Below are 16,238 nucleotides of genomic sequence, written 5' to 3'. Positions count from 1 at the left end.
GTAGCAGCACACACAGCTCTACACAGCCAGTCCCATTAATCAACACTTCCTCTCCCAGCCAGCCGGCAAAACACTGTGGAGAAAGTTGCCATGACAACGGCAGACCGGCTAGCAGGAAGAGGACACACCTAAGGGAACGGTGTGTGTGTGTGGCCCAGGGTCTGGTCTTACTATCGTAGCTGAGGTTCAGTACAAGTAGCTGGCATATGCAGATGTGGCAAACTGTAGATAACACATCAAAATGCATATCGTCTATCTGCATGAATAATATGTACACCCCTACCTCCACTCCTCCTAAAAGCCCAGCTCTTTCGGAGGATCTTCTGAGGTGTAAAACCACAGAGGACCCCAAACCCATCCATGCCGGCCTCCCCCACCCCTCTCCCTCCTCCGTCTGGCTGGTGGTTCGCCTGAGTGGATGTCAAAAAATGTAACAACATGTTAGAAGCCCTCTCCCATCCCCTTTCCTTCCCACCAGACATTCCCTCTAATAAAGACATGCTGTCTTCATCCTCTCACAGTATCCTGGATCTGTGTATCCCACCAGACATTCCCTCTAATAAAGACATGCTGTCTTCATCCTCTCACAGTATCCTGGATCTGTGTATCCCACCAGACATTCCCTCTAATAAAGACATGCTGTCTTCATCCTCTCACAGTATCCTGGATCTGTGTATCCCAATGACATTCCCATGTTGGGAAATGGCAGAAGTGCTCCGGATGTTGAAATTCAAACAGGAAATGAGCTTGTTTAAGTCCAACCCTCGTCTCCACTCTGATATCTCTCCTCGGAGCTCAGTCAGGATTTCACAGCTATTTCCTATTCCTTATCTACGCAGAGACATCACAATTCCAATGCCTACTATACTAAGTCTAGGGAGAAGGTCTAGGAACTGTAGGTGTTATCAGTAGGCCCTGTGTTACTAAACCTTATGCAAACCAAGTGTGCGTGTGTGTGTGTGTGTGTGTGTGTGTGTGTGTGTGTGTGTGTGTGTGTGTGTGTGTGTGTGTGTGTGTGTGTGTGTGTGTGTGTGTGTGTGTGTGTGTGTGTGTGTGTGTGTGTGTCTGTGTATCAAATCAAATCAAATGTATTTATATAGCCCTTCTTACATCAGCTGATATCTCAAAGTGCTGTACAGAAACCCAGCCTAAAACCCCAAACAGCAAGCAATGCAGGTGTAGAAGCACGGTGGCTAGGAAAAACTCCCTAGAACCTAGGAAGAAACCTAGAGAGGAACCAGGCTATGAGGGGTGGCCAGTCCTCTTCTGGCTGTGCCAGGTGGAGATTATAACAGAACATGGCCAAGATGTTCAAATGTTCATAAATGACCAGCATGGTCAAATAATAATAATCACAGTTGTCGAGGGTGCAACAGGGTGCAACAGCATGCAGAACAGTTGAAACTGGAGCAGCAGCACGGCCAGGTGGACTGGGGACAGCAAGGAGTCATCATGTCCTAGGGCTCAGGTCCTCCGAGAGAGAGATATACTGTACGTTTTGAACGGTCATGCAACTCGGAATTCCAAGTCAGGAACTCTGGCCTCTTTCTAGAGCTCCGACACTAAGAACTCCGAACAGAGTTCCCAGTTGTCTTGAAAGGACCATAATTCCAGAGAATGTCAGACTTTGATGACAAAGTATGCCCACAAGAAGGATCACCGTGACACCTTCAAGTGAGCACAGCATAACAGCAGTGAGTACAAAAAAATGCCTTGTATGCTGCAGCATAAATGATGTGGCGATCTCAGTGCAAGATGCGTCACTACAGTTCCTGGTTCGAATCCAGGCTATATCACATCAGGCCGTGATTGGGAGTCCCATAGGGCGGTGCATAATTGGCCCAGCGTCGTCCGGGTTTGGCCGGTGTAGGCCGTCATTGTAAATAAGAATTTGTTCTTAACTGACTTTCCCTGTTAAATAAAGGTTAAAAATAAAAATAGAAATAAAATAGTTTTAGTAATAGACCCATGTAATTCTAGTTGATATTGCGAGGGTTGTTTTGTTTGTGCAATGCGCTGTCTATGCGTCGATATATTGTCTATAAAAGTGGATCCTCGTGATTGTATTTTCCGTCCTTTTTAGACCACATAGGTCTAATAAAATAATAAATTATGTGTAGTGGCTTTGCTGGCATGCATCTAAACAAATTGGTTGACTTTGCCCCACCAAGATTTACATGCTAAAATCACCACTGACAACCACTACTATCCTCTCAGTACTATGGCATTCTTACCCCCTTATCCCAAAGAGAGAGAGTTAGGTGGAGAGAGGCAGACTTCTCCCATAGAAGGCCTTTACAATACCATGAGCTGACCAGGTAATGAATATTGACACAAGCGGATTACCCATACGGTAGATACAGCATGGTACTGGAGATACCATCTCTCAACCTTTCTTCCTCTCTGTCCTCCCCCTCTCCTTCCCACATTCCAGACATGCCTTAGGGAGATAAAGAGGCCTCCAGGACGGTCACACAAAGACAGCAGCAGCAGCTATTGTCTGTCAGGACTGAGAGGAGAGGGCTGGACTCTCAGCCCTCTGCTAAAGGAGACAACCCCAGTGCTCTCCGGCTCTCAGACCACGCACGCATGCACGCACACACACACACACACACACACACACACACACACACACACACACACACACACACACGCAACAGACAAATAGACAAACTCAAGCACACACAAATTTAAACAAGAGTGATTCAAAAGTGCTGACCTCAATAGGCAACAAACAGTGTGTGGGTCAGATTTGACAAGATTCCAGCATACTCTATAACCACATCACTCCAGCCCTCTTCACACCTACCCACAAGCTGACAATCAACCATAAAACATTCATCCGAAGGAACCTTCTCTATGCCTGGTTGGCGTCATGCAAAAAATAACTCCAATATGCAGCCTGTCAACCTGCCAGTGCCAGACCAGGATGTAGCCTGTGGATCTGAAATCCTGCAGCGGCGATCCATAAGACACTGCAACACCACCCTCTGCTGGGAGAAACACAAAATCACCAAAACAAATGATCCATCTCATAGGCATGACTTGTTTCCTGCCACATCCTCATACTTACAGGCCGTAGACCAGGGGAGGACAACAGGGCCTTCAGGGTTTTATTTTGCTCCAGCCCAACACACCTGATTAAACGTATCAACTAATCAGGGTCTTCAATTTAGCTGTGTTAGTGCTGGTCCCTCCCAGACTGGAGTTGCCCAGCCCTGCAGTGTTTTTCCATGCTCCTCCAGCAGCAGACTGGAAGCTGAGACGGAGTCAGGAGTCAGGACTCCAGTCTGCAGCACATAGCTAGCAGCAGCACATACCTAGCAGCAGCACATATAGCTTAGAGCCACACTAATCTCTCCTTATCCCAGCATTCCTGCACACACATAATATTCCCCAAGTTCACCTGACACAGATAACTGTTGGATTACCACATGACGAAATCCTCAGGGATCACAGAGAAAGCAGGAAAACATGACAGTGAACATCTTCAACAACCCCCCACACACAGCAGGGTGGGAGTCCTATAGAACCTGGAGTCTGGAGATATATTGTGCTGTTGCAATTATTGCCCGTATAAATACCAGCTTTCTATTATCTGTGAAAACAACAATAGCACAGGCCTAGTGACCCACAACCTCTTTCTATGTCTGAGGGATCTTCAAGCACCACTCCATACATTATCTGGCTTGATTTGTCCCACCATGACTGACATCCACACAACTGACATGCTTCCATGCTTCATCCTACACCATCCAACACAAAACAAGTCACAGAAATCGCACACACATACACACACACACACGCACGCACGCACGCACACGCACGCACGCACGCACGCACGCACACACACGCACACACACGCACACACACACGCACGCACACACACAGACAAGTGAAGTCTCCACTCACTGAGGTGTAGGCGGTCTTTCCCAGGCTGTGGTTGTGATTGAGGTTCTGGTTCTCCTGCTCTCTGCTCTGCAGCCCCGCCAGGTGTCTCTCTAGAGCGGCCCAGTCCATGGTGGGCAGGGACTCTTCCTCCACAATCTCCTCCTCTCTGTATCCCCCCATCCGTCCTCCTATTCCCCCTCCTCCACCACCACCCCCTCCTCCAATGCCACCTCTGCCCCGGCTGGAGCGCCTGTGGCTGGGCTTGGTGGCCCCCGTGCCCCTGGGTAGGGGCCTGGTAGGGGAGTGGGGCAGGATCAGGTTGCCATTCTGTTTCAGTTCCTCAGGCACGGCAGCAGCGAAGGTGGCTGTGTGTCCACTGTGAGTAGGAAGGGGTGGAGGCTTCACATCCTGGAACTCCTCGGCCAGGCTGCGGCTGTTCACTGGCTTCCTGAAGCCTCCGCCAGGCGTCCCTATCCCCCCCACAACTCCACCCTCCTCCTGGCCACGGGGCTGCTGGGAGCTGTAGTCGTCCCCGTACTCGCTCTTCCATTCCTCGATCACCTTCTTCTTGTACTCCTGGTAGTCCTCATCCTCCTCATAGTCCTCATCCTCCAGGGTTGCCAGATCCAGGGAGGGAGAGGATTTGTAGTCCTCTTCTAAGGTTGCCAGTTCCAAAGATGGGGACGATTTGTAGTCATCCAGGGTTGCCAGTTCCAGGGATGGGGAGGACTTGTAGTCTTCCAGGCATGCCAGGTCTAAGGAGGGAGAACAGGGTGTCACCTTGTTGGAGTTGGACTCGGAGCTGGAGCGACTGGAGGCGTCGCTCCCCAAGTCCATGCCATCCTCCCGGTAGTCCTGCAACAGAGGGAGAAAGAGGGATGGAGAGAAAGGCGGGAGAGAGAAGGAATGGAGAAAAATAGATCAAAATATAAGAAGAAAGAATGAGAGTTGGAAAGAGAAATTATAATAGTGAGATAAAGATAGAGGTTGAAAGAGAGAGGGGGGAGAGGAAGAGAAAGACACACAAACAGAGAATTTAGGGAAGTGTGCACACAGAGATTACTGTTGTGGTTTGAGACCAACAACCACAAAACACTTCCTGGTAGAACTTCCTTCCTCTACATTCATTTCCTTGGCACCGTTTCAGTCCCTCTCTGACGCACTCTCTTCTCTCCTCCCCGTGACAACCTCTCCTCCCAGACTGACTCTCTACTTCTTCTGTTTATTCATGTCTGAGGTTTGCATTGTAACAGTTGAACCAGAGAGAGAGAGAGAGAGAGAGCAGTGATTTATCCTATCATCACACATTACACACATCTTCTCAAAGTTTTCCATTTCAGATTGTTAATCAGAAGCAGATGCTGCCACAATGTATTTGTAAGTCATGTAAGTCATCCCAACAATATTGGTCAATGTGAGTATTACCAATCTCTTTCTCCAATCGTCCAGAGGTGAATGACACTGGCTGACATTGTGCCATGGCTCTATATATAGTATACATTGCAGTGGCTGTAAGTGACTTAAACAGATGAGTCCAGGGTGGCTGTCTGACCTTGACTGTCTGCAGTGTGAGGCCACAGTGTGTGTTGCTGTTGTTGTCCAGTGCCAGAGCAATCACTGTCTGATTGATTACCAACTTAATGAAAATGCCCGTCTTGTTTATGGGCCTCCACAAATCTCAGCGTGACCTGAATCTCTTTGAGTGTTTTCACCTCTTTTTTCATCGGCTGCATTAACATAGTGCCTGGCATCACTTAAAAAAGTTAATGAAAAACAAGCTTATTCAGAGTCACAACCGGAAAAACACATCGTTGTGCATCCAACACACTAAGAGTTATTGATTGATGATGATTATTGTCCATCAAGAGGATTTTTTTTTCTTGTGGCCAGTTAGTTTTGAAATACACCAAAGAATGGGATTCATAAAGTGTTGATTAAATGAGTGTCATACATTTGAATATAATTTGCAAACCCAGACATTAAAAACAATCAATGCAACCACCAACATAGACAAACACCTCACCAGTAACACTTTTTTCCCAACCACATTCGGTAAAGATTTATCTTAATTAAAGGGATACTTAGCATGCTTAGCAGACACCCATAGATTTCCAATCATTGCGCTAACGCTAGCTAGCATTGACTCGCGAAACTACCGCTAACTTCCTTCATACTGGACACAAGGACATAAAAATGGTATCCACAAGTTAATCTTAAATATCAGTTTATAAATATATAATAACAGTTAATATGCAGTTTAAATGCAGACCTGCATATGAAATGATACATGTAATCCGTTACACGTAAGGAATTACAAAAAAAGGATAAATGCAATCCGTTAAATTAACAACAAAAATATTGTAATCAGATTACAGATACTTTTGAAAAACTAGATGATTACTTCGAGGATTACATTAAATTCAGAAAGGATGTTGGGGAAACTTCTCTGTTTTCTCAATGACATTCAAATCAGCTTTGAAAAAAGGAGCAAATCTAAATTTGTTCAATGTGAGCGAGTCTGACCATAAATCAGAGACCACTATGATGACACACCAAATGTGTTTGATGGATCGCGGGAAAAGAGCTGAAATAGGCTTTTATAGACTACAGTCCAATCTATGTGTTCCAATGGCGCGACTGCTGTCGGCATCCAAAGACTATCCAACTTGAATAAACGCTTGGAGGTAAGGATGACAGCAGTATCTACGGCGATACGGATTTCACTTATCATTGATATCTACATAGCGCATTGATGTAAATCACACTGCTACTCTCTCATTTATCTATTTGCGCCTTACGAATTGTGGTTGTTGTGGATGGCTGTTCACAAATCTAAATGTGTATTTGAACCCAATAATGGTTGAATTCAAGGAGTTTAAACTGCCTATCAACCATTGTTTTCGAAACCAGTGGACAACAACTGAAAAATGTGCTCTTGCAACATCTACATAGTGCGGATCCCAGCCTATAGAATAAAAGTTAGGCTTTAAAAAAGGTGGAATCTGTAGTTGTTACATCCATTTTTGGATGACACACTACCGTTCAAAAGTTTGGGGTCACTTAGACATTTCCTTGTTTTCCATGAAAACATACATGAAATTAGTTGCAAAATGAATAGGAAATATAGTCAAGATGTTGACAAGGTTATAAATAATGATTTTTAATTTAAGTAATAATTGTGTCCTTCAAACTTTGCTTTCATCAAAGAATCCTCAATTTGCAGCAATTACAGCCTTGCAGACATTTGGCATTCTAGTTGTCAATTTGTTGAGGTAATCTGAAGAGATTTCACCCCATGCTTCCTGAAGCACCTCCCACAAACTGGAATGGCTTGATGGGCACTTCTTACGTAGCATATGGTCAAGCTGCTCCCACAACAGCTCAATAAGGTTGAGATCCGGTGACTCTGCTGGCCACTCCATTATAGACAGAATACCAGCTGACTGCTTCTTCCCTAAATAGTTATTGCATAGTTTGGAGCTGTGCTTTGGGTCATTGTCCTGTTGTAAGAGGAAATTGGCTCCAATTAAGCGCCGTCCACAGGGTATGGCATGGCGTTGCAAAATGGAGTGATAGCCTTCCTTCATCAAGATCCCTTTTACCCTGTACAAATCTCCCACTTTACCACCACCAAAGCACCCCTAGACCATCACATTGCCTCCACCATACTTGATAGATGACGTCAAACACTCCTCCAGCATCTTTAATTTTTTCTGCGTCTCATGAATGTTCTTCTTTGTGATCCGAACATCTCAAACTTAGATTTGTCTGTCCATAACACTTTGTTCCTATCTTCCTCTGTCCAGTGTCTGTGTTCTTTTGCCCATCTTAATCTTTTCTTTTTATTGGCCAGTCTGAGATATGGATTTTTCTTTGCAACTCTGCCTAGAAGGCCAGCATCCTAGAGTCAGCTCTTCACTGTTGATGTTGAAACTGATGTTTTGCTGGTACTATTTAATGAAGCTGCCAGTTTAGGACTTGTGAGGCGTCTGTTTCTCAAACTAGACACTCTAATGTACTTGTCCTTTAGCTCAGTTGTGCACCGGGGCTTCCCACTCCTCTTTCTATTCTGGTTAGAGCCAGCTTGCGCTGTTCTGTGAAGGGAGTAGTACACAGCGTTGTACCAGATATTCAGTTTCTTGGCAATTTCTCGCATGGAATAGCCTTAATTTCCCCAGAACAAGAATAGACTGACGAGTTTCAGAAGAAAGTCCTTTGTTTCTGGCCATTTTGAGCCTATAATCGAACCCACAAATGATGATGCTCCAGATACTCAACTAGTCTAAAGAAGGCCAGTGTTATTGCTTCTTTAATCAGATCAACAGTTTTCAGCTGTGCTAACATGATTGCAAAAGGGTTTTCTAATGATCAATTAGCCTTTTAAAATTATAAACTTGGATTAGCTAACACAACATGCCATTGGAACACAGGAGTGATGGTTGCTGATAATGGGCCTCTGTACGCCTATGTAGATATTCCATAACAAAATCTGCCGTTTCCACTTACAATAGTCATTTACAACATTAACAATGTCTACACTGTATTTCTGATCAATTTGATGTTATTTTAATGGACAAAAAATGTGTTTTTCTTTCAAAAACAATGACATTTCTAAGTGACCCCAAACTTTTGAACGGTAGTGTGTATATATATTATATATTATTGTTTTAACCATGTTATGAGGCTATACAGTGTTTGTTTTTCTCCAATGTTTGTAAACATTGTAAATGTAAACAAACACTGTATAGCCTCATAACATGGTTAAAACAATAATTTTGATATCATGGATGATCAGTCCTTGCATCCATAGCTTTGTCTATTAATCTGAGAGGGGTTACATTTATCCAGGCCCATCCCTCAGCTTTTTACCAAAATATTTGTTCATTTGCCCTTTAAACAGCTGCATATTATCAAGATATCAAAGTGTCACCAACAAAAAGGTAAACAATAAGGCCTATAGCAAATGCAGCATATGGCATTCAGTAGTGTTCAAAGCATGCCATTCCATGAGTGCAGCATTTATTTTTCAACTTGAATCAATGAGCCCAATCAGTCCTCCATGACAACAAAATCAGTGCTGGCTAGTCCTTAGATTTGGGATTATGCTCAGGTAAAACAATTGTGCTAATCTATATTTTCATATTTCCAAGTCCTATTCTTGATGATTGAGGGGTATAACATTTATTGGAATGACTGGAATCCTGATTGACTTTGGTTTTTAATGTAAAGATATAATTTAATCATATTATTATATGTAGTAGAAAGTGATGGGTTAGAAGAAGCCTACATAACCAACCCATAAAGTAAAATGTAACATCCATATGGCCAGCTATGTAAACTTTAACATTGATTTATCCTGCAATATATTGTTCAATTGGTAACATACATTTTGTCTCCTTCTAATGCCTCTTAAGGGGAAAGTAATCTAAAAGTAACGGAATGTAATTATTTAATTTCTTCTCACAGACCCAGACAAACCAGTATAATCTGGAGGGGGTCAGGCTGGCAACAGTCGAGCTGTTGGCAACAGTGGCTCACTCTAACTCGCACTCTCGCAAGATGGCAATGTTTCGTTACATTGATGTTATATTTTACATGTGGACTATTTTAATAAGGACAACATCTGAAAAGGGGGTTGACACACCGATTCATAGTTTGCACGTAGTGTCAATGTCGTAGTAGGCTAGTTGACGTCTAGGTGGGGGGCATAAACGCGCGTGCGTCCAGCACCTCCCCTCATATATCCGAGTCCAGTCACGTTTATGATTAAGATTCGAGATCAGCATGTTGTCTAGCCTACATATGACATATCGCCTACATGAAGTCACGAATCCTTGCGCAGACTTTCAAAGAGTGGTGCGTTCGTTACAATTTGCTACAATGTAGCAAACCTTACCAACATGTTCATCAAAAACACCGGCACTGTCAGTGATCCATCCGGCCGCTGTTATTCGAAATTCCTCCTGCCATTCCACGATTATTCAAGGACGATTTTATAATAGCCTACTCTGCACATTATAACTAAGAAGATGGATAAGGGATCATGGCGTCCTTACTTTAATCTCCAGCCATTGAAGTAGGCTACCACCGTAGCCTATAGTAGGGAAACCGTGGGAATCCGTTTTAAATCTCAACCTGCGAGTCCTTAAAAGGGCAACGGCTCCATTGGTGGAAAAGAGCGTAGCGTAGCCTCTATAACTATTCTACAAGAAAATGAACCGGATCTAGGCCTATCAAACACGTCGGAATTAAAGTGACGCTTCCAGTTCCTGTATTATCATATTAACAAAATGTTGGGCTTCGGTTCATTTGAGTCAGTGTAAAATGTGTAGCCTTATTATTTAAAGTGATTAAGAAGGCGAGAAATCCCGTCAGACAGCTGGGCGGGGGAGCGGTGGGGCCCGCTTTGGTTGATCCTCTCTGCGATTAACTTCGCAGGCTACACACTGGGTGGATTTGGTCACACAATACATGCAAATTGACAGCTGCGCGGAACCCCACCCCGCAAGCGAGGCGAGAGTTTTGGGTTTAATTATTGTATTGGAGAGGACACTGGCCACAATAATAAACCCCTGTCATGTTTATGTAATTGTGAATAATCTACGCATTACATTTAACGCCCTTGCCTCTTTTCCCCAAATCAGAGTGTCATTTAGGCTACCCAAAACACTGCTCTGTGCAATAGCCCGTGTTCAGCTTATGCCAATTAATACAAACCTTTAATGCAGGTAAATATCAACTTCATAAACAGGTAGAGCGCATATAGCCATATGCTGAGTCATTCATCCTCAAATGATGTAATGTTCCTAAAAAAAAGTCACGGGAGAAACCTCACTTCCCCCGGCAACAGCGGTGACAGAACCGCCCAATTTCACAACGCAGATGACAACCAAAATAACGACAGCACACTGACGACAGGGTTCCTATCAATAGACCACACTGCACTACATATCAATAACAACGGTTTATCCCTCCATGGTTAGGCTGCTATAGGCTATTGAATAAGACAGCCTATATCCTAAAATAAACCAGCCCAGGCACACACTGTACTAATGATAGCCTACTAACCTGCAAACGCCCTATAGTAAAATGCCCGAATGACAGAAAACAGCATATTCTAAATACATCTATTTTGACCGAAGACCTATAGAAGACATGAAAGAAGGTAATGCAAATAGCCCTGCCTATGGGTTCCTTAGTCATAACAACAAACGCATCACCAATACTTACTGTCATTTTCTCTGTAAAATGTCTTGTCTCAAGACATCTTAAAGTCAATACCAGACAACAATTGTATCTTTATTTGTCAGTATAACTCGGTAGTTAGTGAGGATATTATCCGCTACCCGGAGATATTACAGAAAGCCGGTAAATTGTTGAGAACGTATGCCAGTCCAGTCATTGCTATGTGTGTATCCGCCGCGGAACTCGAGCACTCCCGAGGCTGGGTAAAAAAAACACGCGTTAAAAAATCTAAAATAGATGCGTTAAACAAATCCCCGATTTTGCGAGCGCCCTGGTCGCCGCTCCTCTCTTCTCTCCCGGTACAGATGTCAAACGTCGCTTCTACCGTTCAGTGCATGCACACACAGGCTCACACAATGATTGGCGAGAGAATGTGAATGTGAATCTCCCTCTGCGCGTTTTTATCGTCCGCACAAGTCAGCCTCACACATACTGTATCTCTGCTTTCCAGTGCACTCAACTAAACGCTCCCACACATGCAAAGGAGCTCCCTGCCACAGCGGCGTCTCAACTTCACAGCGCTCTATCGCAGCAGGCTGCTCTGAGGACAAACTGATGACAGAACAGTAGCCCTGCCTTCTGCACTCACTGACCTTGCGAATTGTATATTGAGGTAAAATGATAGACAGAGAGAGAGAGAGAAAGAGAGAGGAAGAGAGAGAGAGAAAGTGAGAGATAAAAAAAGAGCCCAACACTATATCTAGTTGAATAATTCAAGATGCCCTGGTGTTCTGAGTAGGTTTGGAACAGTTTCTGTCACACCGTGACTACATAAGCTGTAAGCACCCTTGGACATCTCAAGGAATCTGCTGTCATGTCCTTTGTAATTGAAGTCACTTGACTTTTCACAAGTGATTGAAGGCTTGTTAGTGCTATGTTGATGATCAAAAATATAAATCAAGTCTTCTGGGCAGAGCGTGTTTTGGCCCAGAGGGTTTTGGTCTGTTTTGTTACCAAGCTCTGGTTAGTCTCAGTCTTTTGGCCAGACTGCCATGCGGTAGGGTGGCACTGGGCAGCACTGTCCACAGAATTCACTGGGTGTGTCTCAAATCACACCCTATTCCATATAGTGCACTACTTTTGGCTAGAGACCTCTGACATCTCATTCTCCGTCTCACTTTTGGCCAAGGCCTATTCTCCATATAGTGCACTACTATCCAAAAGTAGTGCAGAATACCCACTGAACAAAAACTGGTTGAATCAACAACAAAAAATCGAAGTAATTTCAACCCCCCAAATCTATGTGATCACGTTGAATCAACGTGGAAAACTAATTGGATTTGCAAAAAGTTCTCAACGTAAAGGCATTTTGTCTTTTTTCCACCAAACGTTTAACCTAGATCCAATGACATTGTGAAATGTTTTGTTGAGTTCACGTTGAGTTCACTTTAGTTGACAACTCAGTATACTTTTTTAAACATATATTTTTATTCAAGTTTTACCAAATGTACATCAATGTAAATACAAAGATTTTACCATATCCCTCCCTCCCTCCCTCCCTCCCTCCCTCCCTCCCTCCCTCCCTCCCTCCCTCCCTCCCTCCCTCCCTCCCTCCCTCCCTCCCTCCCTCCCTCCCTCCCTCCCTCCCTCCCTCCACACAACACATCTACCCCCCCAACCCCTTCGGTACCTCTCCGCCCCTACCTCAGTTCCCCCACCTCGATTCCCTCTCTCCCAACCACCCACCCCAATCACCCCATATACCCAACCCACCCCACACTCTCCCTCAGTTCGGTCGTAGGAAACAACAATTCTACAGAGATGTCACAACAAATAAACAAACAAACAAGAACACAGGAAAAAAGTAAAAATGGTCTCACATACAAACAACTCAATACAGATTCAAGATAGAAAAAGTGGCGCAACAAAAACAGAAATAAATATGTAAATAAATGATCAGTAAACCTTAGACAAAGCTGCTTGGACTGGATAGCATTATATTGATGACTGTACCTATTTTGTAATGACTACTGGTAATGCCTACTGGGAAACCTTAAAGCATCTCATCAGAGGGGAGCCTCTGCAAGCCATTAAAGTATGATATAAATCGTTGCCATTTTCTAACAAATGTATCATTGGAATCCCTAAGAGAATTTTCATTTTCTCAAGCTTTAGGAAGAACATAAAATCGTTGAGCCATTGAGAAGTAGAGGGGGGCTGAGCAGACTTCCAATGGAGAAGAATTCTATGTCGAGCTAATAAGGATGTAAATGCAACAATATCGGCATTTTTGGGGTCCAAGGAGAACAAGTCTTCTGGAATACCCAAAACAGCTATCAAGGGACATGGCTGCAGGTTCATTTCAAGCATCTCAGATAAACATTTTAAAATAGAATCCCAGTAATATTGTAGTTTAGAGCATTGAATGAACATGTGACTAAGGTCACATGGTGAGACATGACATCTATCACACTATCATTTACATCTGGATATATTTCAGACAATCTGGATTTGGAAAAATACACCCTATGTAAAACCTTAAAGTGCATGAGACCAAGACGAGCACAAGATGTAGTGGAGCGTACTCTATCAATCACCTCATCCCACCACTCCTTCATAAATTCAACACCCATTTCCCGTTCCCAAGCAGATTTAGTTTTGTTGGTGGCGTGTTTGTCCAATGACACAATACACAGATCTGAGAAATTACTGCTTTCTGTTGAGGTAATAGAGTCAATATGCCATCCCTGGGTTGGCAAGGGGGTGGAGCAGGGAAGCCAGAAAATTGGGAGAAGACACAGTGCCTAATTTGAAGGTAACGGAAAAAGTGAGATGGAGGCAAAGAGTAGTTAGAGGCCAGGATGGGAAAACTTGATTTTTTTAAATGTACATATAAGTCTTGGAAGGACTTAACACCTTTCCTTGTCCAATGAGAGAAACCATTATCTATTAAGGAAGCGGGGAATAAGTGATTCTTATCAATAGGACCCATAGTAGATGCAGAGGAGAATTTAAAATGCTGTCGAAACCGGTACCAAATCTTAAGTGTAGAAAGCACTACAGGATTGCCAGTTTAGTGAGAGGGGGGTGCTGGGAGAGAAGAGCAAAGCAAAGCAGGAAGAGAAGCAGAAATACAATATGCCTCTAGGTGGCACCATGGGGTATCTGGAGCATGTAACCAGAATGGCAATTTCTGAAAGTTGGCTGTCCAGTAATAATATAAAAAGTTGGCTAATGCAAGCCCTCCACTAAACTTGCATCTCTGAAGTAAATATCTACTGACCAGATAAATGTGATAACAGCCTGATTGATTGACTTGGGATAGATTGAAATAGATAAAGGAATTTGGGTAAACTGTTTATTTTCAGTGAAGAGGCGACTCCGGGACACTGGCCTTTTAGGCAGAGTTGCAAAGATAAAGCCATATCTCAGACTGGCCAATAAAAAGAAAAGATTAAGATGGGCAAAAGAACACAGACACTGGACAGAGGAACTCTGCCTAGAAGGCCAGCATCCCGGAGTCGCCTCTTCACTGTTGACATTGAGACTGGTTGTTTTGCAGGTACTATTTAATAAAGCTGCCAGTTGAGGACTTGTGAGGTGTCTGTTTCTCAAACTAGACACTCTAATGTACTTGTCCTCTTGCTCAGTTGTGCACCGGGGCCTCCCAATCCTTTTTCTATTCTGGTTAGAGCCAGTTTGCGCTGTTCTGTGAAGGGAGTAGTACACAGCGTTGTACCAGATCTTCAGTTTCTTGGCAATTTCTCGCATGGAATAGCCTTAATTTCCCAGAACAAGAATAGACTGATGAGTTTCAGAAGAAAGTCTTTGTTTCTGGCCATTTTGAGCCTGTAATCGAACCCACAAATGCTGATGCTCCAGATACTCAACTAGTCTAAAGAAGGCCAGTGTTATTGCTTCTTTAATAAGGACAACATTTTGCAGCTATGCTAACATAATTGCAAAAGGGTTTTCTAATGATCAATTAGCCTTTTAAAATGATAAACTTGGATTACCTAACACAATGTGCCATTGGAACACAGGTGTGATGGTTGCTGATAATGGGCCTCTGTACACCTATGTAGATATTCCATAAAATAAATCTGCCGTTTCTAGCTACAATAGTCATTACCAACAATAGCAATGTCTACACTGTAGTTATGATCAATTTGATGTTATTTTAATGGACAAAAATGTGCTTTTCTTTCAAAAACAAGGACATTTCTAGTTAAATAAAGGTTAAATAAAAAATAAAAAAACATTTCTAAGTGACCCCAAACTTTTGAACGGTAGTGTAAGTTGACTCCAAGGTATTTGAAACCAGAGCCAAGTCTATCTGCTGGAGCTGTAGCACTGCTGGATTGATTGGGAAGCACTAACTTTTCTGGAGATTCAGCCTGTAACCAGAAAAGGAGCCAAAGTTCTCCAAAATAGAAAGGATAGAAGGTAAACAGGTTACAGGATGCCCGTAAAACTACTGAAAGGGGCTCAATGGCAACCGCAAATAATAAAGAGGACAATGGGCAGCCTTGGCGTGTCCCAAGTTCCAGGGCAAAATAATCAGAACAGGTGTCATTGGTACAGACACTGCCCTGGGGAGATGTATACAAGAGACGGATCCATGAGCTAAGTTTGGCCCCCAATTTTTTTTTTTTAAGAATAGCAAATAGGTATTCCCATTCAATTCCTTTTCTGCATTTAGGGAGATTACCATCTCAGGGGAGTTGGACAATTGTTTAGAATAAATAATGTTGAACACCATCCAAATATAAAAAATGAATATCTGTCCTGTATAAATGTGGTTTGTTCCTGTGATATGAGTCCTGTTAAGACTACTTCCAGACGCCTCGCTATCACCTTCGCCAGCACATTTACATCCACATTAAAAAGGTTTAGGGGCCTAAATGAAGAACAGGAAGTGGGGTCTTTCCCCGTTGGTAGGGAGAAACGCTATTGAAGCATGTGTTAGGTGGCAGTGAGCCACGTTCAAGTGACTCATTATACAGAGATAAAAGTAAAGGGGCTAACTTGGTATAGAATTTCTTAAAGAACTCAGTTGGAAACCCATCAGGCTCTGGAGCTTTGCTGCTCTGCATTGACTTGATAGACTGAATAACTTCTTCAAGGCTGAGAGGAGAATCAAGGTCATCTGCAGTTTCAGC

General features: G+C 43.4%; 1 protein-coding gene across 1 annotated transcript in view; it reads right to left on the bottom strand.

Annotated features, from left to right (window-relative positions):
• The window catches only part of LOC106580942 (schwannomin-interacting protein 1), a 56,455-nt gene extending 44,807 nt beyond the window's left edge, over positions 1-11,648 (bottom strand). The window contains exons 1-2 of the mRNA XM_014162527.2: positions 11,122-11,648; positions 3,913-4,746 (exon numbers count right to left, since the gene is read on the bottom strand). Of these exons, the coding sequence (XP_014018002.1) occupies positions 3,913-4,746; positions 11,122-11,127 (840 nt within the window). The 5' untranslated portion in view covers positions 11,128-11,648. The remainder of the gene's footprint in view (positions 1-3,912; positions 4,747-11,121) is intronic.
• Positions 11,649-16,238: the final 4,590 nt, after the last annotated feature.

This window comes from Salmo salar, chromosome ssa20 (assembly GCF_905237065.1).
Source record: "Salmo salar chromosome ssa20, Ssal_v3.1, whole genome shotgun sequence".
In the NCBI taxonomy this organism is placed as follows: Eukaryota; Metazoa; Chordata; class Actinopteri; order Salmoniformes; family Salmonidae; genus Salmo; species Salmo salar.
This window is presented reverse-complemented; position numbering and strand designations above follow the sequence as displayed.